The sequence below is a fragment of the Seriola lalandi genome, unplaced genomic scaffold (assembly GCF_002814215.2).
Source record: "Seriola lalandi dorsalis isolate HSWRI2012SDOR001 ecotype SW California unplaced genomic scaffold, Sedor1 jcf7180002054536, whole genome shotgun sequence".
Lineage (NCBI taxonomy): Eukaryota > Metazoa > Chordata > Actinopteri > Carangiformes > Carangidae > Seriola > Seriola lalandi.
In genome coordinates, this window is record NW_019525089.1 from 36872 (window position 1) to 61352 (window position 24481).

Genomic DNA, 24481 nt, shown 5'->3' on the forward strand with positions numbered 1-24481 from the left:
ATGTACAAATTACTATAGTTGAGGAGCAAATGAAATTTATATTCAGGTTTAACATTCTGATTGCACAACTTCAATATTATTGAAATTAGTGGCTTTCAGGTTTCAAAGTTACATAATAAAATTACATTGACTGTGTCATCTCCATACGTGTATTATAAAAATGTTAATTTTATCTTGCTGGACTGTTGCCTCTCTTTAAAATTCAACTGGCTATTAGTCTAATGAAGCAACTGGCAATCCAGTTAGTTTAGGTAATGAAATGACGGAATAAATTATTTGCACTTTGATAGACTGAAACTGACATCCGACTTCCTTTTCCTTCGATTTTTATTTCGATTTTTTTCTGCCTGTGAATTTCGTAAGGCATTGTATAAGCAAGTGACACTCACTTTGTCTGTGTGTGCGTGTGTGCGTGTGTGCGTTTGTGTGTGAGCCCTTCAGGCTATCCCAGACACTCCATCTGTAGTCCTGCCAGGCTTGGCTGGCTGTCTATGGGGAGACGAGAACTCCTCTAACACACACAGATGAATGAATTCATGCACACACATGCAGACAAAACTGTTCTGTGCACACATGCTCAAACACACACAAGGAATATCCCACATTATTTAACACCAATTGATTCTGTTTTTTTTGGTTGTTTTTTTATTTTCTTTTTTTATATATATACATTAAAATACAGTGCTTCCAAAAAAACAAACTGGTTTCTATTTTTATATATAATCAATATCTAATCATCACGTAAGTTAAGGACTTAAACTGTTGTCTATGGATTTGATTTTTTTTTTTTTACTAAAACTGAGCAGAAATGATGACTGGAAAGATCCTATCATTAATGTGGATGGAATATGAAGTATAGCAGTAAGGAATTGAGCGGTTACTGTGACCAGTCTCAGAGAGGGAAAGAGAACACCAAGAAATGCAGATACCCTGTCACTGATGACCTTGAAGAGAGGATCACATCATACAGACTCTAATCCTCACATTCACTAAAATATGGTGAAAAAAAATCATCACAGGACATCTCTCGCCAAAAAAGCCAACATGTGGGCCTGTATTCAAGGTTATAAAAGCACAGATATCAAAGAAAAACCAAAGCACTTGGTCCGCGGGAAGGAAATTTAAAAAACCTCTCCAATAGTGGCTGCATAGAGACTGTCTTAACGTGCCAAAAACTGTGATCAGTGGTCGCTTTGGCAGTACATTTAATCTAGCATGGGGGGCCAGGCCAGGACACGAAAGGAGAAAGAGATTAATGAATAATAAACACAAGACAATGAAGGACAACACAGACTGTTGTGGTGAAATGATTTGACATGCCTAACTCCTTAGCCCAAGGCTGCCTGACCTAGCAGACTAATCTGTGAGATAAAGAAGATGTTACCCTGAGGCCATTTCTCAGATTTAAGATACAGGTTACACTGCCAAAAGATAAGCGATTAGCTTGACCAATAATGTGTGCAGTGAAGGTATTGTATTTATCTTTAAACACTCATAGATTGACTTTTCTGGATTGAAAGTTGTATTAATTATATTCATTCATTCATTTCTAAATTTTGTCTGCTGCCGAATGTGGTTTCTTGTCAGGTGGCAGGTGGTAGTCATTGTTGCATTTACAAGGAAAGAGGTTATAATACGCCCTCTGAGCAGTACAACACCTTCAGGGCAGATTGGAGGCTGCAGTGAGTCGCTATCGTAAAGCGACGAGACAGGCCAGGGCTAGCTAGTTAGCATTCTAACTTCAGTATAAGAAAAGATGTGATAGAGACAAGAACTAACATAGGTGTTTCTTATACCTCTGCAGACAACTGTTAGTGAGTAAAGGAATGAAGTTTGATGCTGAACTTGCAACTTTCATTCTATAGTATACAGCTGTTAATGCTAATGTTTTTAAATAGTCCAATGAACTGAAGACAATTTTTTAGAGCTCAACGAGTCTGTTACAAGAGATCTGTGCCCCATTTGATGTCTTCATCTTTCCTCTTACTGGTTTCTGACACACACAAACACACACACCTCATTGTGTTCTTATTGAATAGCTGTAGCAGTCAGGCACAAAGATGTCTATATATGGTGTGAGAGGGGGCAGAGGAAAACAATGATGTAAACTTGGCTCTTTTGCTCGCAGTTTTTCTTGGCAAACTCGTGCATAACTTTTACCTTATACCAGGTCACTGTCACTTAAACAGTCAAATCTGGTGGGAGGATAGTGAAGTCCTTGCACTGGCAGAATGCTATGAGCTGTACATAAAACTGACTTTACATATATATATATACACACACATATATATGTATATATGTATATATATATATACACATATATATATGTATATATATATATACACATATAGTTATATATATATATAGTTATATATATATATTTATGTATATAGTTATATATATATATATTCACTATCCATTATTTGTTTGTACTACCATTGCGACAGTAAGTACAGTTTGTGTTGTCAAGGTGTGAGCAGTCCTGTCTTCTGAGGAATTAAATTTATATTGGACAATACTGCAGCAAACAGTTCACCAACATATAGTCCCACTGCAGAAAGTAGTGTGTGTCCTTTAAGTAGCAAGGTGAAAAAAAAGTAGGTCCAACATTCATAGTGGAGATTGCAGTTTGCATCCCTTGTAACAGAAGAAGTACGGGGAAAAATCCAAGATAAGCATTCTTGTGTAAAATGCATGACACACAAAACATACACAAACTACACACACAACACACACGTATATATACACAACCAAACAGAAACATGATGGTTATAGTTATAAAAATTGTTATGAAAGAATCCAGCCAAATGACTGAAGACTATAAATATGTGCTGTGACATGAACGTGTATTTGATTGTCTACGCGCGTCTAACCAACTGTCCTTGAAGTGAACTCTGTGTCATAGAGTGAGCGCAGATTTGCAGCAATAACTACTCACTACTCAAATACAGTGTGAAAGAATGAGAGAATAAAACAAAGATAGAGACACACGGTCTGAGAGCCAGTGTGCTTTGTTGCCTTGACAGCACAGTTGAATTTCTGTGTGTGTGTGTGTGTGTGTGTGTGTGTGTGTGTGTGTGTGTGTGTGCGTGCGTGTGTGTGCATTTGTCTGTCTCTTCCAGTAAAGAATGACTCAGAGACTCAGTCATTCTAAAGATTAGCACATTTTACAAGCTGAGTATAAACACTGTCTGCAAAATGTTTCTTTTTTTTTTTCAGCAGTTACACGGCGCAGGTCTCATCTTGTCTCCGCAGATCTACAAAACTTTGTGCACTTTTGTTTTCTGATGCCATATCAACCTCTGAAGCTCTTTTGGAATTTTCGACAACAAAGAGTCAACTGCATAGTTGCATAGCTGACCTGATGTTTTGGTGCATTTGTTTATTCCTTTAATAAGATGGCTGAACCACCTTATATTGAATTCATTAATGCAGCATTTAAAGCATAGAAAGGGTAACATTCAGTATTTGCTGTGTATAAAAGGCTACATTTGTTTTGAAAAGTTTCCATGTATTAACAATTCAGTTTTTCTCTATTAATCTATAAAGACTATGATGAATCATAAAGTTACATAACATAATAAACCATCCATCGATCTATTTAATCCAGGGAGCATCTGGCTGTAGAGTATGTTCCTATCTGTGGGTGCAGAGTGATAAAGTGTCTGACAGTCAGCCAGCCGCATTGGGAGACAACCTCTGATCTGAAAGGTGGCTGGACAATAATGAGACACAGATGGTAGCGGTATGTCTATATATACACACACACACACACACACACACACACACACACACACACACACACACAGGCACACAGGCACACAGGCACACACTGCTCATCCATTAATCTACAAAACTGAAAAATCAATCTAAATAAAACACAAATTACCTCAATAACGACATCAAATGAACTGGAAAAAGGCCATCAGGTTGATACTAAATCTCATATATATTCAATACTTAAGGGCAGCGGAAAAATGGGAAACTAACTTTTCTATTTGCACATCCTTTCATTTGGAGTTGTGTTATACACTCTTTTAGCTCTGTTTTGGTCTCCACCAACTCATTAGGAAACACTCTGGCTTTTTAGCTGCTAAATGCTAAACTATGTTTCCCAGCTAGTCACCAACCTTGTCTGTGTGTCATTTCCCTGCTACAGCAAAACCAACGCTATGAGAGTGAACCAAAATAGTAAAGTCGTGGGCCTCAAACCAAAATAATGAGTTGAGAGACACTGAACCGCTCTGTAGAATTGACGAGAACTGCAGATTGTCGTTTGAAGTGGTTTGTCTATGAGCACAAGTAATCATGTGTTTCTATAAATTGTTTATATATAAAAATATAAATTATAGCTGCTTTAAAGAGCAGGACCAGCCAACATTTGTATCTAATTACATTGCTCCAAGTAATTGTGGCTGTATTATCTTCCTGCTGAACAGAACAGACACAAGTCTAAATATTGGAGTGTTATCTCGCATTGCGTTGATCTTTATCAGGCTGAATTTGGACATTGTCATTTTCTCATAACTTATTGACATAAGAATTGGAATTGTGCGTACAGAATCCATTGGTCTCTTCTTCCAGCACACGTCCTGATTCATCTGACCACACACACAAACACACACACACACGCACACACAGCAGTGTGAGTGGGTCTGTCTGGAAACGGTAGACACAGAGAGGAGGTCTGGGAATGCTGAAAGTGGGGGGAGCCCGGAGGGAGGAGAGGTGGAAAGTTGCAACTTCAGGGCAATATAGACCACATGCTATGGGAAGGAATGCATGTGTCTTTGTAGGAGAGTGAAAGAGCAAAGGGAAAGAAGAGAGGGGGAGACAGGAGGAGGACGAAGAGGAGGAAAGAAGTGAGGAGGGAGGGATCTAAGCTAAGGCTGCAGCGTGGCTCTGTGTCTGAATGAAAGAACCTCTCTCTCTCTCTCTCTCACTCTCTCCTGCTGTCTGTCTGCATGTATGGCTTACATCCGCTGCAGCAAGTGAGCACATGTCCAGAGCAAACATAGCGGGACTCGCCAAGTGACTTCAAGCGGGGAGTAAATATTTTGCAGAAACTTCGGCTGAAGGTGAAACTTTCAATTTTCAAGAAGCTGGATTACTTCTTAGAAATTTGACTGTTTTTTTTGTTTGTTTGTTTTTTTAAGGATTGCTTTGTAAACAGAAAACTTACTTTTGAGAAATAACCATGTGATGGACTGAAAGATTTTGAAAACCTCATCTCCTTTGAGAATTTGTGCTGCAATCCTGGAAACTTTGGGTTCTGCAGATCACCTCATCATCAGAAGAACACACTGCACCTGGATCAGCTTGAACTTAAACAGACATCACAAGGGAAAGCTTGCCATACAAGCGCGATGTGTGGGTTTATCATTTAATCTGTGCAATCCTGAGCAACTCTGGCCAACTTGCAGGCAGGTGTGATGCTGGGTCAGAGTGTTTGATAAAGACACATTCGCACTTCTACACACACTGACACAAACACAAACACATATGGCTGCCTGAAACCTACAGAGGCCAGGACATCAGATGAGGACATCCAACACTCTAAAACCTTACAGACATTTAAAATTTGAGTTTCAAACCTGTGCTTGACAGGATGCTGGTTGACATGTAACATGTGCACTGGCTTATACTGAAAGATCACATACAAGCTGCTTTGAATAACAGCATTATTGGGGCAAGAGCCACACTATCCTGAACTGACAGCATCTTTACGCCATGACTCTACAAACCTGTAATTTGGTCCCGCAGCGCATCCTGCAGCACACTTTCTTCCCTCACCTACTTCTGTCAGTGCTGCCGTTGCTGCTCCAGGCCTGGTGGGGGAGCTGTCACCCCCAGTGCTTGGACTACAAGCCTCCGTTTGAGCCTCGGCAGCCATTGGTCTTTTGCAAGGAGTACTCCAAGTTTGGATGCTGTGATTTGGAGAAAGATGAGGAAGTATCAGCCAAGTTTTACACCATCATGGAGAACTTTGACCATTCAGGGTTTGCCACCTGTGGCAAGTACATCCGCACCATCCTCTGCCAGGTAAGAGAAACATTTCACTATGTTTGATTGTATGGGCAAGCTTTCATCATCCTGTGTATCTAGACCTTAAAGGGATAATATTTCTTATTAATCGCATTTGATTATGTGACTCTCTGACATTATATAAAGCACAATGGCAATTTGAAACTACACCACTGCACTGGAAATATATACCTGTCACTTGGTAGTGTAAAAAATGCAAGACGTACAGTCATTCTCACTGTGGAATCCATGTGAAACTTTATGTGCTGCAGTGACTATACAGTCCCAGATTTTTGTGAACCTAAATATGTCTCTCATGCAAGGTGTAAATTTGTCTGTCTGCGGATGTTTGCAGACCTAAAAAGGAAAACCTGGTGTTGATGTATTACACCATGATGTCTTTAAGATGAGCACAGTGTGCATATTTTGAGCAGTTTATTTTAATTCAAGAGCATTTATCCCTCTGGTTTGTCTTTGTCAGATATTACTAATGCCATTGATATTCCAGTGGGGACTAAATAACCACACTGAGACCTCCTGGAAATACAAGTCTCACGCCAAAGAAAACTGTGGTGTGGTTTGAGTACAGTAACCAACAAAACATGCGGTTTAATGGCTACATGGTGAAGTTGGCATCTGTTAGACAGCAGTTACTCATGCTTGGAAAGTTAAAACAACAGTGTTAACTAAATCTTCATCAGTTTTTGATGGGTTAGCTTGTGATTGGGCCGTGTGAACCTAAATCACCCAAATAATGCAGTGTAATAAAGTAGATATTTGAACTCTGGTTTAAAATAAATAACACAAACTGACCATTTGATTGGAGCATTACAACCAAATTCAGAGGAAATCCTTTGAGCCAAAGTATGGACAAAGTAGCACAAAAATGCAATAACAGCATGTCACAGCATACCAAATTATTGACTTTAAATTGTCAAAAAAGACACATGTGAGCAACACATACAGTAAATTCACAAAGGGTAAACTATGTTCCATCCCTTCCAGGTTCCCAGAAAGCATTTGTTTAGTATCTTCCCTCACATGAGTCACAGACATAGGCAGGAGTTAGCAGGACTCCAGACCCTGATGCAGAACAGCTGTGTGAGAAAAGATTGCACTGCAATTTAACGGCACATTTAACAGCCCTTTTTGGTAGTCTCACCAAATACAGTCGAAAGTTTTAACTACATCACCCCAAGATTCAGAGAATTGCAATATATACCTGTACTACCTAAAGTTGTGGATGGGAAAACTTAATTAGTCTGTACAAAAAATCTCAATGACAGCGGACAAACACTGAGTAGATAGTACACAACCGTGCAAGGAATCAGCACAGTTTGTAAAAAAAAAAAAAAAAAAAAAAGTAAAAGTTTTTTTTAGAAGTAAGCACTGAGCAGTTATGGAAAAAAAAAAAAAAAGACTCATACTGCATTAATCTGACGAAATAAAGTTTTATCATACATTTAGGTGAGATTGCAGTCTTACTTGATTAATGTTGGGGAATAATGACTTTCTATTTCAGTGTCATTGCATTTTAGTTTCTTTTCCGAGCTCTCTAATCTTAGACAGTGAGCCTTGAAGCCAGTCCCACTCGCTGATTGCATAATACGGCGCTGACTTTGCAGCTCAGACACAAACTACGTGCAGATTGTGAGTGCAAATTGGATGATTGGTGCAGCACAATTTTGGTCTGGCCCATACACTTCAGATAAAATCTTCATTCTACAGAAGCCAAAACAAGCGGGCTTGACGGCTGTCCTATGAATAACACTTTCATCTTTGATATCAGCACCAAAACAATGGAAAAAACTTGGTGTCATAGTCTTACCGGCAGTTTAAACCATCATATGCTATGTAAAGTCAGTGACAAATCCTGTGACTCCTAAAATATAGGTTTCTATCATTGTGGTAATTATAGCCTACTGTGGTTCTTTCCAAGCAGCGCAGGCTGGGTCTTGAGTGTAATGACAGCACTGCAGCGCACGTACGACTTTCAATGGTTAGTCTAGTTTGACTGAGATACAGCCTGAGTTAAGAGCAGTGTAATGCTGTAATGCATATGTAAAGCTTAGAGATGGGTTTCTTTTATAAATCACATACAGCTATTTTTAGTTAAAAAAATCTCCTTTAGAGAAACAGTTTGGAAGAAACTGTTACGTCGCAGACTACAATGTATTCATTTCTTAAATGAGCACAATTATCTTAAAAGTAAACAAAAGTATTTTGGTGCCAAACTTATTCCTCTTTTTACATTTTCAGTCTTTCGACAAAAAGGTTCAGTCAAATAAAGTGAACTATAGCACTGAAACATGTGGCTGTTCTTTCTTTGAGTTATGAATATTTGTGTTTTCATGAACACTTTGTCTAGATTTCTTTTTAAAAATCTTTCTTGGAAGAATCTCTCTGTGGTTGTGGTTACTCCCAGGTCAATGGATTGAAGTAAAAGAGGCCCTGGAGGTGGTCAAGTTACTCCACTGCCAGGGCACTTATCCTGGGTAAACCCACCACACTGAGGCCCTCTGTTCCAGCTGCACTACAGGAGCTTCCTGATATCAGTGACAGTGAGAGAGAGAGAGAGAGAGAGAGAGAGAGAGAGAGAGAGAGAGAGAGAGATGCATAGACAGAAAGATAAAGACTGAGACAGAGAGTGACAGACAGACAGTGAGGAAAATGAGTGCGTCTGTGTGCACGCGTGTGTTTGTGTATGTGTGTGTGTGTGTTAGGGAGACAGGAGGGAGGTTGTCATGATCCCCTAGCTTAACTAACCAAACAAACAACCATTTCCTCCTCTGGCCAGGGGTTCAGGATATATCAAGTTCCTGCAAGAGAGGGACAGAGAGAGAGGCGGAAAATCAGAGAATGACAAAGAGAGACGCATAAAAGAGAAAAGAGAAAGAACTGTGTGTATATGTGTGTGTGTGTGTGTGTGTGTGTGTGTGTGTGTGTGTGTGTGTGTGTGTGTGTGTTATAACTGCAGCTACGGCGTAGCCTTTCTTTTTAATAAGTTTTTAATATGAGTAAATACAATATAAATGAAAACAAACAAAAACCCACCTGAGGCAACTTCAAAAACATTTAGCATGCACTTAACAGAACAACACTGAATTGTTTCCCCTGCTGCATTTTTAAAAAGCATATTTTAAGTACTGTTTTAGACTGTTCAGACTCTCAGTTTAAAAAAAGTCCCGCGGTGTAGCTTACTCTGACAGCAGACATGTTCAAGTTTCCCAGCCGCACATGAATGCACCATACCACAACAAATCTCAAACGCACAGACACTCAGCATCCAACAAGCTGTTTGTACTGGTTTTCTTTTCCTTTTCTGAAGCAAATCACAACTACTGGATCTTAGCATCCACATAAAGTAAAGTTAGTCCTTCTCTTTTCTCTATATCTCTCCTTTCTACTCTTCTCTTTCTATGTCTCTCCCTGTTGGGGGCCAGTCAAGGTTCAACTTCACACATTTACCAGCCATCTGTTTGCCACGAGTCCTCTCTCTTTCAGCTATAAAAAAAAGCAGCTGTGTGGACCAGTCAGTGCAGTCAGGACTATAGATGCCAGTAGGAAAGGCTGAACAAAAGCTTCTATTCCCTTTTCAAGTTTGAATCTCAGTCTGTTCTGAGCTAGACAGCATAAACACCAAATTAGAGCAGTTTGAAGTGGCTTCATTGTTAGGGAACAGCTGTTTGTGGTTGCATTTATCCTACCCTATGATAGTAAGACCCAAAATAGGACTGTCTCAGAACAATGACTGGTTTTTGAAGACAATGTGAACCTGTAGCTGCAAAGATGAGTGGGCATTAAACCATTTAAAGTACCATATTGTTTTTGCCTTTTATTTTTCATATGGCTCCGAAACCTATCAGACACCTTTATGTGAAACATCTGCATGACTCTACAGTGCCCTTCTGAATAGTACAGAATATGAATCAAACCGTAGGAAGCATAGGAATCAATTAAGTCACTTTCCATCTGCTTCACGTTCCAGTTTGCTCCAAAAACTGCTTTCATCAACAGCTCCAGCAGCTCAGACTAAACACAGCTTTTGTTTTGCCCTGTAGAGATAAAGCTGCTTCCCAGGAAGCCTCTGATATCTGCCCAGAAATATATTTTCATGTAATTTAAGAAAGATTCTCTATAACTGTTAGCTTCTCTGCCTCTTCTCTGCTGAACAGGACACACCTCTTCAGCAGAGGTCTGACACTGTAGCCCCCCCCCCCAGACAAAACTTAGACAACTGTACACCCACTGTCTGATGTTAGTGTCAAAAAAATATTTATAGTGCAACATGAAAAAATGTATTATTTGTATTATAGCATTCCAAATTAGTTATTAGCAGTTCCTGTCTGTAATATACACATGGATGTACAAACATCTATCCTTGTTTTACTTTGACTCTGAAGAAAACTTAAAAACATGCAGATTGTCAGACAGGTGCTGGAGTTATAAGTAGCTTCTTTTCCCTCTGGGTTCTAAGTGGATTTATGGACATCCTCAGAAAGTATAAGTCACTGAGTTATGACTTGAAGTAGGAATATGAATCTTGACACAATTTGTGGCAATCGGATGCTGAGGGATTTAACTAAAAGCACATACAAACACACAAACATACCTGTGTATAACTTGGAGTAACATCGACAAATAAATCAATAATTGTAACACCTACACATACACAGTGTCTCATCCACACATAACTTTCTTCCCTTTCCGTCTCCGTATTATATCCATAATTAATAACGTGTCACAGTTAACGGGGCTTTTCGAGCTTGACATGCACAAAGAAATAAAAGTGGAAATTATTTATAAGCAGTCTTTTCAGGTGCAAGCATACAAAAGCAATGTTACAACACAGTTTGCCTGTGTGAGTTGTAGTTTCTTGTGCATGTGCACGTTTTCATCAACCAGATTTCTTTGTTATTGTTACAATAGATTATTAACATGCAGTTGCAATTAGATGATGTAACACAGCATCAAAATGGACAAGAAATTCAATTTTTGCCCACAGAAGACAGCAACACTATTTGTAAAGACACTAACTTCACCTTTTTTGTTGTTTTGAATAATAGCGGTAATCTCAGTTATTGAGTAAGATTGTGAGGCAATACAGCTGAAACTTATGTCTCTTTGGGGAATAAGAGACAACAGCATATTTGGTTTCAAGGCTTGCAACTGCTTTGTAGACGAGCAATAAGAGTCAGTCTGAGTTCTTCTGACATGTGCTAAATTATTTAAACCTTTTGCCCCAAAACATTCTTCGGAAGAGTGTACTCATCTCAACAATCAAATGTTATCAGTTTTATGTCTTTTACAAACTGCAATAGATTGAAGTCCTACTTTTGCCACCATTATTGCTCCTATGGGCATTTAAAGCATACAGTAAACTTGCCTGACACTGTACTTAATCATAGTTTGTGCATCACTTGACCATCTGCTCAGTTGCTTTTTCATATTCTGTTCTGTCAAACATTTTATGAGTGAATAAGCGATGTTATGCTTTTTTTTTGTTGTTCTTTGGGTTCTTGCTTCCTGGTGATGATCGGTTAGGCTGATCTGGCGCTGAGTGAACGAGAACCAGTCAACCACATGATGGTTTGGTTGCTGTGCCTTCCTGTGCCTGCAGCTCACTATTCTGGGTGTGGACAGTGTGGTTATGACTTAATAACTGACTGGACCATCCTGGGATCCATTTATACCAGGCAGCAATCACACAGGCTGTATATAAACCAGGCCTGACCAGTTATAGTGAGGCAGTGAGGCGGTGAGCAGCTGCGGCGAGAATAAGTGCACAAATCCTCTATTTATCTGATCCATACATGTCTTTAACTCTACCTCTGAGATAAACACATCACCTTAAAAGAGGGTTAATGAGTATAGACACAGAAACTCTCCACCCCTGATAAAGAGCAAATTTTTTTTTTTCCCCAATAAGGCAATATTAAATTGTATAATAAAATGCAACATACTGTAAGTTTGGGATCAAAAATAAATAAATTTTTCTTGACAATGTAAATGAGTCTTTACACATGCTCCCTTCTTATCCACATTCTCAATGATGGAGCATGCATAATCTTCCAACAAGTGCAATGGCTCTCCTGGCTTGAAAAAGTCCAAAGTCTAGAGATTTAGTCTGTTCTAATGTTTGTATGAAGTCGTTCATATATATTCCAAGTAGTGTTTGGCATGTAAAGGGATTTTGGTGTTTATCATCTCTGACAAACATCCTATAACATCTAGAAGTTATAGGATGACAGTGAAATAGAGTATTTTCTCTTTCAAACATTTAGTCCAAACATCTATAATATTAACAGACAAATAATGAAGATTGACACGAGTTATGTACATTCTCATTAACCACATGTATTGAAGTAGTTTAAATACTATCCCACATTTAATTAGTTAAAAAAATCTTGCACTTATGGCTTTCTCATTAGAAAATTTCCAATATATTTGTGTTTCTTTTCTTATGGCAGGAGTGCTCTCCATATGCTGCCCACCTGTATGATGCTGAAGATGCCAACACACCTATGCGGATACTGCCTGGTCTGTGCCGTGATTACTGCTCTAACTACTGGCATCAGTGTCGGTACACACTCAGTCTCCTCTTGGAGAACACGGGGAGCCCGCAGCAGTTCGCAAACCTGACGGCAGCAATAGAAGATGATCGCAGAAGGTTCTGTGACTATCTGGAGCTGAAGGACATACAGTACTGCTATCCTAATGTACTGACTAATGCGGGTACGGTGTTGGACAGATGTTTTTATGTTCACAAGCCAGTGCGCACACACCAGTTAGCATTCATACATGAGGTTAATCCAATAGTGAGGTTGAATAATCATCCCCGGGGAACCATGAATGTCTGCACAAATTTTCATGGTTATCCATCCAGTAGTTGTAGAGTTAACTCTGAACCAAAGAAGTGGAGTAACAGACTGGCATTGTTATCTCTGTATCCCTTACTGTATATGTACAGTCTATGTGGCTATGTGGAGAACAGGAAGTTGTAGTAACCAAGTCTCACATCAACACACTTAGATTTGAATGCAACAAACGCATTACATGTTTTGTGTGCTTTTAACAATCTCTAAATCATATCATAACAACTCTCCCTTTATATTTCCTCTTTTTTCTGTCCCCAGAACTAAATGCTAACCTCGGCTTGGTGCGTGAAGATCCGAAAGGTTGTCTGGAGTTGTGTTTACAGGAGGTTGCCAACGGGCTCCGTAACCCTGTGGCCATGATCCACGCAGATGATGGAACTCATCGCTTCTTTGTGGCAGAGCAGCTGGGTTATGTGTGGGTATATTTGGCCAACGGCTCCAGGATCGACCGACCTTTCCTCAACCTCACCCGGGCTGTCCTCACGTCACCGTGGGCTGGAGACGAGAGGGGATTCCTCTGCATAGCCCTGCACCCAAGGTTCATACTTTCATATTAGTAACAGTGCCAGTTATTTGTGAGGGTTATGTAAAGAACTTTGTGACACAGCCTGTCACAGCTTTTTCCTCCAAAGGCACAGTCATGTGTAAAGCATGACTTTTTTCTTCTGTACTTAGGTTCACAACAGTCAGAAAAGCATATGTGTACTACTCTGTGTCGGTCAAGAAGGAGGAGAGGATACGTATCAGCGAGTTCACACTGTCAACACATGATGACAACCAACTAGACCACTCCTCTGAGAGGTGAGGAAAATGGAAACAAAGAGAGTGTGAACTGCACATATTGTAGCCTCAGCCTGCATAGTTTGTATATGTATACTCAACCTCCTCCTATCCCTGCTCTCGTGGTGTAGAACCATCCTTGAGGTGGTAGAGCCGGCTTCTAACCATAATGGAGGACAGCTTCTGTTTGGCCATGATGGCTATCTGTACATCTTCATCGGTGACGGTGGGCGAGCTGGGGACCCCTTTGGAAAGTTTGGCAACTCACAGAACAAGTAAATATAATTTAACAAATTCAGGTGAACTAGGGAGAGCCAGGATTATGTTAACTTTAATATCAGCCAACACCTAACATCGAATTTTTGAGCTAGCGCACTATTGTCGTAACAAAATACGTTTTCATGCCAAAAAAAAAAGCCAACCTGAAATATGCAGTACATTTATGACGAGAGCCCAGGAAAAGTTTGAAACATAATTGCTTAAAAAATATATAATTATAATTATAATGTATAATTACTCTTTCAAAGCCTCAGTCTTCTATGTAATTTAAATCAATTTACCTAAACAAACCCCTGAATTGCTTTACTGAAAAAGAAATTGCTGATCAAAGATAATTTTTTAAAACGTCCTTGACACTGAGGCGTTGTCTACACAAACATATATTAACAAAATACCAAAGTGCTTTTAGAACCAGCCACTTTTGGCTTCCAGTTAATTCAATTCCAATTAAGTAAAGTCTAATGAAAAGCATCGAAATTATGGACAATATAAACTTCACAACTGTTGCTCAGTGACAACTATAAATGATAGCTGTTTGAAGACCACTTATCTTCCACTTCTCCTAGGGCTGGAAAACCTGCTCATATAATTCAATTTATTACGTCAAGGGTACAAAACAAATTATCACACACACTTATCTTTGAAACCTGCCAAGTTCTGAAGGTGCACTTGTTTATTGAGATTTCAATAATCAACTCATACTACATTTCCAAAATTGGCCCAAAACATTATGTATAATAAGTGTGTTTATTGAGAAAGACCCCAGTTATGTGGAGCAGTGTGAATAAACTGTCCAATGATAAGAAGAGACAGAAGTTTCAATGACATACTGCGTTTGTTGTTTTATTTCTCTATTTAAAGCGGGATTTACTGGAGAGGACTTGTTGTTCCCACTTTTAAATAAATCAGAATAAAAAATCAAAGTATGGACCGTGTAAGCATTCTGTGGCAGTGCACAGATGCTGATGGAAGATGTAACATAGTTGACAAGTCAAGGAGAGGTGGCAGTGTGTGTTTATGCCGACAGCGGTTTACATACAGTTAATAAAATGAGATGTTATTAAAGGGGCTGCAGGGCATTTTTGGTCTTTTACTGTGTTGGTAAACATTACTCAATTCTCCAACCACACGACCTTTAAATTATAATTCATTTGACTCATTCCATAGAGAGGCTAGCTGTATCTTAAGGCAATGTGCGTTGTGCCTATATAGTCACACAGAAACACGATATTTGAGCATGTGTATATGCGGATGTGGGTTTTTTCACTGTAATGGAGGTTTTGTCATTGAACTATAAACTCCACCTGTCATTCTTCATTCTCATTTGATCTGCCCACAGTGGATTAAAGGTTAATTACTGCCAAAGGATAAAAGAAAAAGGTCAGAAGCATAAATATTACTGCTCATTTTTTGTGTACACGTTGCACAATACTCCAAGAATGTCATACGTAGTAGTTACACTGTGAATTGTGGAGCTGACTAATACTTGGCATCAATTTAATTGATACTGCAGCTTTAAACCAAAATAATACAGTTATCTTTTACATTTAAAAGAATGCAAGGTTACGCCTAATTAATTATTGTTATTAATGGTATTATTTGTTCTATCAGCAGCAGGTTAACGACACAAAAGTACGTGTAGCTGAGATACTGACACCTTTTCTCCAGACAGTCATAATTTAGCTCTGTAGCTAGTTAGTTTCTGAGGGGTTTTGTTGACATGCTGTATTAGCTGTCTTGGGAATGACTGAGGATACTCCCTGCCAAGTCTAATATTGACACTACACATTGCGGGCCGCCACACACTGGTATGTGTAAGGGAGAGCGAGACTGGAGCGTGGGATTGGAGAGAGTGGAAAAGGGTTATAAGGAGACAGTGATCTGGGCATAGGGAGGAAAAAAGGTGAATGATAGGGAGTACTAGACTGGAAAAAGATGGGGGGGGGGCAAGAAGGGAGGAAAAGGGCTAACTTAGAGATTTAGCTCAGATGGATGAACAGAGCAAGAAGTGACGGTAGAGTGGGCAGTAACCATGACAGGACGTTGGGTGGAGATAAAGACATGGGTACGAGGAAGAATGACTTGTACACAATGTTTAAAAGATTTAAGGGAGATGATACGACAGAGTCAGGAGAATTTGGAGTTAAAGAAAGACGCAAAGCAGAAGTTGGAAAGAAAATGAATCTGCCTTTAAAAAGCCACCTCAGCCCTTGAAACCTCTCCGACTCTTTCACACTCTCTTGTCTACGCCTTGTGTTCAATAGGTCAACGCTTCTCGGCAAGGCACTGCGCGTTGATGTCGACAACAATGACGACGGAGCCCCGTACAGCATTCCATCAGACAACCCGTTCCTGGGGGAAAAGGAAGCACGACCTGGTTAATCCCTTAAAATATTCTCTTTAAGTGGAATAATGTCATTGTGTCTGGTGACTTCTATGATTAATTCATTCATGAACATTTAAGATAAATGGCACGATTGCAAATGACCAGTCTAGACTCTTCAAATGCCTCGATGGGTGCAAAATCACTGTTCACTCCAGAAATGTAACTTGGGTTTCTCTATACAGTTTCTGAAAATTATTCATTCAATCATTACAAGGGATGTTTGCTATTTGTGTCAACACGTACGTTTCTTTCTTTCTTGGCAGAGATTTATGCCTATGGAGTGCGCAACATGTGGCGCTGCTCCATTGACCGCGGTGACCGTGCTACAGGCCACGGCAGAGGCCGGATGCTTTGTGGTGACGTGGGCCAGAACAAATATGAAGAGGTGGACCTCATTGTTAAAGGTATGAGGATTTTTTTTTTACTTTTTACTACAAGTGCATGTTCATTCAAGATCTTGCCTGAAGCCGTTCGCTCTGAACAGTACATGAAGTGGATGTCATTATCTACTCATCCCCACATCGAATAAAAGTGTTCTCTCAGAGACCGCACAGTCACACAGTGAGTCAGACATCATAGCTTAATCTCAGTCTGCTCCCTAACAGTTACGGTGAATGGGGTCTAGTTATGTTGGGTTCCAAAAAAAGGCACGAAATAAACATCAAATTACAAGTTTTTTTTAGAGGCCAAACAATAGCTCTGTGAGTCCAAAAGTATATTTACTTTTAGTTACTAGTTTTACTAACTGTGGCAACATGTATTTAAAGGAGGCAACTATGGATGGAGGGCCAAAGAAGGATTCAGCTGCTACGATCGCAAACTCTGCCAAAACTCATCTCTAGGTGAGTCGAGTTTCTGGGTCACTGTCACCGACTTCAGAGTCCATAAACTGAATCTAATATTCACACAGAGGGACACAAAGTGGCCTCTGCAAAATGGATGCAGATGTGAGCTATGACATGTTTTTATTTTACTTTCCCTTTTTACGAGCTACACTACTGAGATGGATTAAATTGTTAAAAATATATGTTCTACCTCTGCCCCGTGAAAGCTTCTGCTTTGTCATTTATGTCTGAACAAGTTTGTGAGCTCAGTCTCCAAAACTTCCAACCTTGTTTTTTTGATATGATGCACAACTTTTATCTGTCTATGCACCTACAATATACAGTTAGTAGAAGATTGTGTTCTTTTTATGTGATGAACAGTATAAAGTGATGTGTTTGTGTCTCTGTATGTGTAGATGACATCTTGCCTATCTTTGCCTACCCTCACAAGTTGGGCAAATCAGTGACAGGAGGATACATCTACAGAGGCTGTCAGATGCCCAACCTCAACGGAATCTACATCTTTGGGGATTTCATGAGTGGGTATGTGTTTCTTCTTCTCTTATTCAAAAGCAATCAAGTCAAAAGTGTGACTGCAGAAACACTTTCAATAACACAAAGCACAATAAGCTGCACTTACATTGAACACATATTTGTGCTGATGTGGATTTATATGTATCTGTGTTTGTTTCTATTTAGGCGTCTGATGTCTTTAAAGGAGAATGTCAGCACAGGTGAATGGCAGTACAATGAGATCTGTATGGGAACAGACCAGACCTGCAGATTCCCCAAACTCATCAACAGTTATTATAAATACATCATCTCGTTTGCCGAGGATGAGGCAGGTAATGACCTTATGTGACAGGCTACTTATTATTCACCAACACCAGTGTTGCATAACCATTAAAGAATAAATAAAAGAAATGAGGTCATTAAGGTGTGGGAAAGTTTATTTCTGTTAAGTTTAGTAATAAGATTAAGTGGAATGTGTTTTGAAAACATATTTTGCCAGTAAGCCTTCATCAACCTATGATGATGCTATCACAAACTTGATGGTTCTTTAATGAGGTCCTGTGGTTGCTGCCAAAACAGTCCACGTTTTGCATTTTGAACCAACCAATGTATCTCTACAGTGCAAAATAAACTTACTCTTACTGATTCATGAAACTACTGTACTTCAAGGCATCTTTGCCAACATAAAATGATATATAATGAACAAGTAATGGTAAATACATTTCAGTCATGTGAATGTCTTCACTTACTAAACTGCAACAGTTTCTGAGGGGCCTACATGTTCCAGTAGAGGGTTTGGTTTGACTTGGATTAAAGAGAGCAGGCTGTTGACTTACCAGGGAGAATGTTGCACACATGCTGCTGGCCTTAGATAATCTCTTCCCTCCCACTGAAAGTGCTCTGCAGGAGATTTAAGTTGAAAAGTTCAAGCAAAGTCCAAACCCCTTAACTGTAAGACACCTTCTCTAATTTTTACCATAACACATTTTTTAACTAATGTCTTCTTCTCCTGCCTCTTCCCTCTACATCTCCCGTTTTGCTTTTTTTCTCCCTCTTTCCTCTACTTTCTTGCTTTTTCTCCTATCCATACTCGCTCTTCCTTCCTTTCTCTATGCTGTATTTTTGCCTCGTTCCATTCTTTTCTTGGCAAAACTCTTGTCAATGATTCATTGTCTTTTTCTCCCCATCTCTTTTTGTCCACCCCCTCTCTCCCTTTCCTCTGTCCATCTTTCTAGGTGAACTGTATTTCTTAGCCACAGGAGCCCCGAGTGCCACAGCCAGAGCAGGAGTCATCTATAAGATAGTGGACCCTTCCAGGTAGCTAATTACAACACTTCATCACCTCTACAGTAGTGTGTGGTGCAGACGTTTAGGTGCTACTGATCAAATTTGACAGCTTCTACAATGACACTTTTTTTTTTGGTCTTGTCAAGAGGCCAGCTGAGAGAGTGTGAACTTCACCAGAAAGGAAACTAACTCAGGCCAGGAGTGCAGATTGTGCAGATTATGTAGATCTTGACTTCACTAAATACTCTTAGAATACACTAGAACTACTTAAAAGTACTTTAAAAAGCCACAGAGCTCAAAAGGCATCTAATTTTATATGTGTTAATCTTTTCTCTGTTGACCACACAGACGAGCTCCACCAGGAAAATGCAGCATCAAGCCTTCACATGTTCAGATAAAGGGAAAACTGATTCACTTTTACCCCAAAGAAGGTAAGAAAAAAATAAATAATGTTTGTTTTTCTTACACTTCCCAGTTACCTTCTGCTTTGTCACTTTTGTGTTTTGTTTTTTGCTCTTCATTCAAACATTAGAATCTTACCAAAACCTCATCAGAGCTTTATCTGTTGAACGCTAACCAAATTATTTTTTTAATGTTTCAAAGACGCTCTAAAAAAAGGTTTTCATTTCTTTCTTTTCGTGTTTGCAGAGTTTGTAATCAACAAGAAACCGACCACGACTCCTGTTCCCACGACAACCACAAGAAAAACAACAACAACAACTAAAAAATCACCAAGAAAGCCTATAATAATAATCAAACCACCAATGCCAACAAGAAAGACAGTAAGAAAAACACAGCTAGCACCACCAACAGCAGCAACAACAACAACAACAACAACAACAACAACAACAACAAGAAAAACAACAACAACAACAAAGCCAACATTACCACCAAAAACAGTGACAACAAGAGAAGCAACATTGCAGACAACAAGAAAATCAACGAGAAAGACAACATTACCACCGACAACATCAACTGTAAAAGCAACAACAGTAAAAACAACCACAGCCACAACAATAAAACCAACAACCTTACGCACAACTGTCCAGATGGCCATGGCAACAACTCCCGCCACAACCACGCCCTCTGGTAGGCCCCCTGGTGCACCTGTTTACCAAACCAGCTCCACAGATTATCCCACTTCTAGGTCAACTGTTAACCCAGCCACTAGGTCCACCATTTACCCTACCACTAAGTCGACTGTTAGGGCTGACATTAAACCTACTAGTAGAGCAGTGCACACGTTGCCTCGCGGAGAAGCCACCAGCGCCAAGCCAGCTGGTTTCTTCTTCTGCGCTGTAATTTTGTTTTACATTTTAACATGTTAATAGCTAAATTAACGTTTTCCAACTTCAGGTATGTTTTCAGATGGAAAACTCTTTGCAATTTATGTTCAAACGATAAAAATCATACCCCTTTGACAATAATTACAAAACTGTAAAATCACAGTTGCGTGGAAAGGTCGCTAGGGTCTTAGTTGCTACAAATGTCAGTTGCAGGTTAATTAAGTTATATGGAAATAAAATCATATAAGATATGAACTTTAAATTGTTTGGCAGCTAAGTTTACTTAAATATGCAAAGGGACATTGTCCCCACTTTTTGATCTGTATATCAGTTCTATTTAAGTGCTGCAGCACTGATATAGTTTATTATTGTGCAATTCTCGCTATTATAGCATTTTATTTAAAGCTCCATAACATTTTTATTGTATTAATTTTTAGACAAGAATAGTGAAAACTATGTCAACGCTTTTTTATTCCAGCTACATGAATAAATGACAGTAAAATAGCAAGTAGGCTTAACTGGTAAATTGAATAGTAATTTATTTATTGTAATTCAATCTATGGGTCGTTTTGCACAATACTGAAAAAAAAAAACTGTTGTACAATCAACGAAATTGTCTATTAAAATAGACATTTACATTTTTTGATATTATTATATTTTATATTATATACTATTGTTAACTTTTTTTTTTTGGGGGGGGTGGGGTTTTACCTCATCTGAGATTCCATAAATCCATATCCACCCAAACAGGTAATTCTTTTATACACATTTGCTCTTTTACTTATGCATCTTATTAGTCTTTGCACTTACTTTGCAACATCTCTGCACTGGAAGAGTTAAAAGAAAAGAAATCATAACAAAAATCTTCTAAATTGTGGAGAGAGTAACAGATTAAAGCTGTATAGACAGCATTAAATGTTAATAAAATTGCAGTCAAACTGTTTGAAATGTAATATTAACTACAGTAGTGTTCCATGTCTTGACTACAGGGTATATTATTAATTAATAAGTTTGCCTGTGCAGATATAGACTGGGGGATGAACCATTTGCACAAGCTAATGTCAAACTCAGGTACAGTGGAATTAGCTAAAGATGCCTTCATTCCCAACTTTATCCCCTGCTTTCGTGTTATTCTTTGGCTGGTACAAGAGTATAAAGCAGGATAAATGGTGCTTATCTATGTGTTGCATATTTGCACTACTTTAAGTTAAATCAGGTACATTGGCTTTATTTATTTTGAATAAATGGTTCTGCATCAGCCTCAGTTTGGACATTCATCTTTGTGTGTCTGTGTTTATGTCTTTTCTTTCCCAGCTTTCAAGGAGAACAGTTCTCTAAACGGCTATAGTGAGCCGTCGGGTCATGAAACACACTCAGCGCTTAATTCACCACTTTGTTGCATTACTTAAAGGAATAGTTGGACATTTTAGGACTTATGCATATGACAAGAGTTAGATGAGAAGATCAACCATTCTCTGGAATGGTATTGTGGAAACAGCTAGTCTGACTCTAACAGGGTAATGGAACCAGCAACCAGCACCTCTAAACTTCACTTATTAATTTGTTTAGTATGTTTATTTTGTACCTAAACCAAAGTGAGAAATACCAAATAATGTCTCAGTTAGCAAAGCTGGAGGGCAAATTCATTTTGTTTCCCTGTTTCCAGTCTTTGTGCTATAGGCTAAGCTAACCAGCTTAGCTTAGCCTAACCACTAGCTTCATATTTACTGTATCTATGTGTATTACTTTAAAGTAAGAAAAGTCTTTAACACATTGTTAAAATACATATATTCAAATAAAGAGGGTGATTCTGTCTCTCCCTCAGGTTATCGCACAACCATCATGACTGCAGTCTCCTCTAGGATTGCTCAAACCCCAATCATCACCACGCGTCCAACAAGGAGACATGGGAGACCACATCAGTATCCCCCTAGTACCACCTCCCACCCTTTAACCTCACCTCAGCTTCCTCCTTCTCCATCCACAAGAACATCTCTGAAACGAGCCCAGATGGCTCTGACCTCTACACTCTACCCTGAGCGTCCTGGGGCGTTGACCACACCACATCCACCATACTGGAGCCAGAAACCCACTGTATCTTCCTACAAGCCCCAGAGACCAACAACCAACACCATGCTGCCTAAAGCACAGGAAGAGAAGCTGTGGCTTGGGGAGAAGCTGGAAACTGCTGGGGAGGGAAATCAAATATATAAGAGGCCCAGAGGAAGAGGTAGAGGTCGCGGCTTCCAAAGAGGAAGAGGAGGGAGAAGGCTGAGGGTTGGCTCGGTGCGACTGGTGAGCACTGATGGTTTATCAGATCGAGGCAGAGTCGAGATCTTTATCCGAGGAGAGTGGGGGACAGTTTGTGATGACCTTTTCACCAGCAAGGCGGGCACTGTGGTGTGTCGTCAGCTCGGCTTCACGACGGCTCTGGCGGTGATGAAGCGGGCTGCGCTGGGGGAGGCAGACAGCAGAGTCAGGATCTTTCTGGATGACGTTGAGTGTGAGGGCGGTGAGAGGTCGCTGCTGGGGTGCAAGAGATCCAGGGTTGGGAAACACAACTGCTCTCATAGGGAAGATGTCGGGGTGATTTGCGGTTAGCACAGGGGGGTGAAGAAGTAGGAAAGCATAGGAGGAGACAGGAGTGATGTATGGTTCTGTCACACACAGGAAGTGACGAAGAAGAAGAGAGTACTTGAAGAAGGTATAAAAGATTATAACAGACTGCACATTTTTAAGCATGAATGTTCAAGTCAGTTTGCCAAAATCTCCATGAATCGTTTTTTCTGTTTGCCTGTTTTGCAAATTAATGATAAATTTTTTAATTCCCACCCTCTGCTAACAGCTCGGTTGTCCATCTGCATTACTTCACTGTTCTTACTATGCACTTGTAACAAAGAAGAGAGGAGCGTGAAGGAGGTGCATGTCTCTACTCGGGGCCTTTCGTTGGCTTTGTCGGATCCTATTCAAAGACAGTTTCTCCAAAACTCACTCGGTCCACTGTTGTGTAAAAACTAACCAAGCACATACAGTAACACAGATGATTTTAGTGAATAGTGACAGTAACCAGCCAAGGGAATCTGCTGAACTCTTCTTAACCCCTGTGTAATGACCTGGTCAAATCACCATTCATGACAGCAACAACTTCAGCCAGATCAAGTTATTTCAGCGGAGTTGCAGAAGCGAAAAAAAAATCTGCGTACATGTGTGAACTTTGGAAACTCACACGTCTGGCCATCCATATTTATAACGCTCTAACTCCGCTCTGCCAAAGTGTAAACTGCTCCACAAAATGAGACGAGGGGTGATTTCCATCTACTCCTGCCAGTAATGACACAGGAGGGGATGGTGAAAGTACGGTCCCTTGAAATAACTGTGCCAACTGTGTGGTTAGTGACCATGAGTCCAAATAGTCTCTATGTTACTGTCTGTAGCTTCAAGCAACATTTATTTCAATGGACGCTGTGGCACTCTCTGGTGTGACCTGGCACTTTAGTGTTATGACAAACAAGACACTGCATCAGTGTTGTAGTTGTAAAGAGTAATGTTTGTTACTTTTTAACTTCTTAGAGATTTAAAAATGTTATTTACGAAAAACTGGTCAAAATGGAGTAAGTTAGTTTTGGAGAAACCTGTTCTGTTTACATATTTACTGGAGAAAAGCTGCCCACTCCTGTTAAATCCTGTCAGTTGTGTTCTGAGAAGATGTTTTTTTTATTTTTGTATTGTATGATTTCAGCAGGTCTATTTTCTGTTTGCCTTTTGATACCTTTTTGAATGTAGTTTTACGATGAAAAGAGAGTTTTAGAAAGGAAATGCTGGACATTCTGTATGCTGAATGTAATAAAATGTTTCCAGTTTTATATAAAGAGATTAAACAGCAAAGTGATTTTCTTGTGATTGTCTGTTATTCTGTGCCAGTCTTTTCTAATGAGCTGAAGGACGGTGGCTCACTCAGGCAAAATGCATATATTGTGCCTGTGTGACACACTGTTTTGGAGAAGATACCTTACAGGCATGTAAAATATTCAACGACATCTTGCTATCTCAAACAGAATTTGTTTTGGGGGTGGGAATGTCCAGCAGTCCTGCCTTCTGAAATTCAATGCTTCAGACAGTGCTGATGGGTTATACTGGAGCTCTAAAGGAATTACAGCTCAGTGAGGAGGAAGGCAGCACGCATCAGCAGTTTCTGAATGTTTTTCAAACTATAATTTGACTTAA

The 24481-nt window shown here is 39.6% G+C and overlaps 1 protein-coding gene across 2 annotated transcripts; it reads left to right on the forward strand.

Moving 5' to 3' along the window:
• Positions 1-4906: 4906 nt before the first annotated feature.
• On the forward strand, positions 4907-24147 carry LOC111661106 (HHIP-like protein 1). 2 transcript variants are annotated; one of them, XM_087176141.1, is made up of 15 exons: positions 4907-6042; positions 12495-12759; positions 13161-13440; positions 13578-13703; positions 13814-13957; positions 16226-16338; positions 16611-16751; positions 17115-17189; positions 17588-17714; positions 17871-18016; positions 18920-19001; positions 19320-19402; positions 19620-20118; positions 21419-21426; positions 22083-24147. In XM_087176141.1, the coding sequence occupies exons 1-15, from the start codon at positions 5731-5733 to the stop codon at positions 22856-22858; spliced, it is 3177 nt and encodes a 1058-aa protein (XP_087032267.1). In that variant the 5' UTR covers positions 4907-5730; the 3' UTR covers positions 22859-24147. The 2 variants fall into 2 exon arrangements, with proteins under 2 accessions (XP_087032267.1, XP_087032266.1); XM_087176140.1 differs by lacking the exon at positions 21419-21426 and having other exon boundaries at positions 4908-6042; positions 19620-20060.
• Positions 24148-24481: the final 334 nt, after the last annotated feature.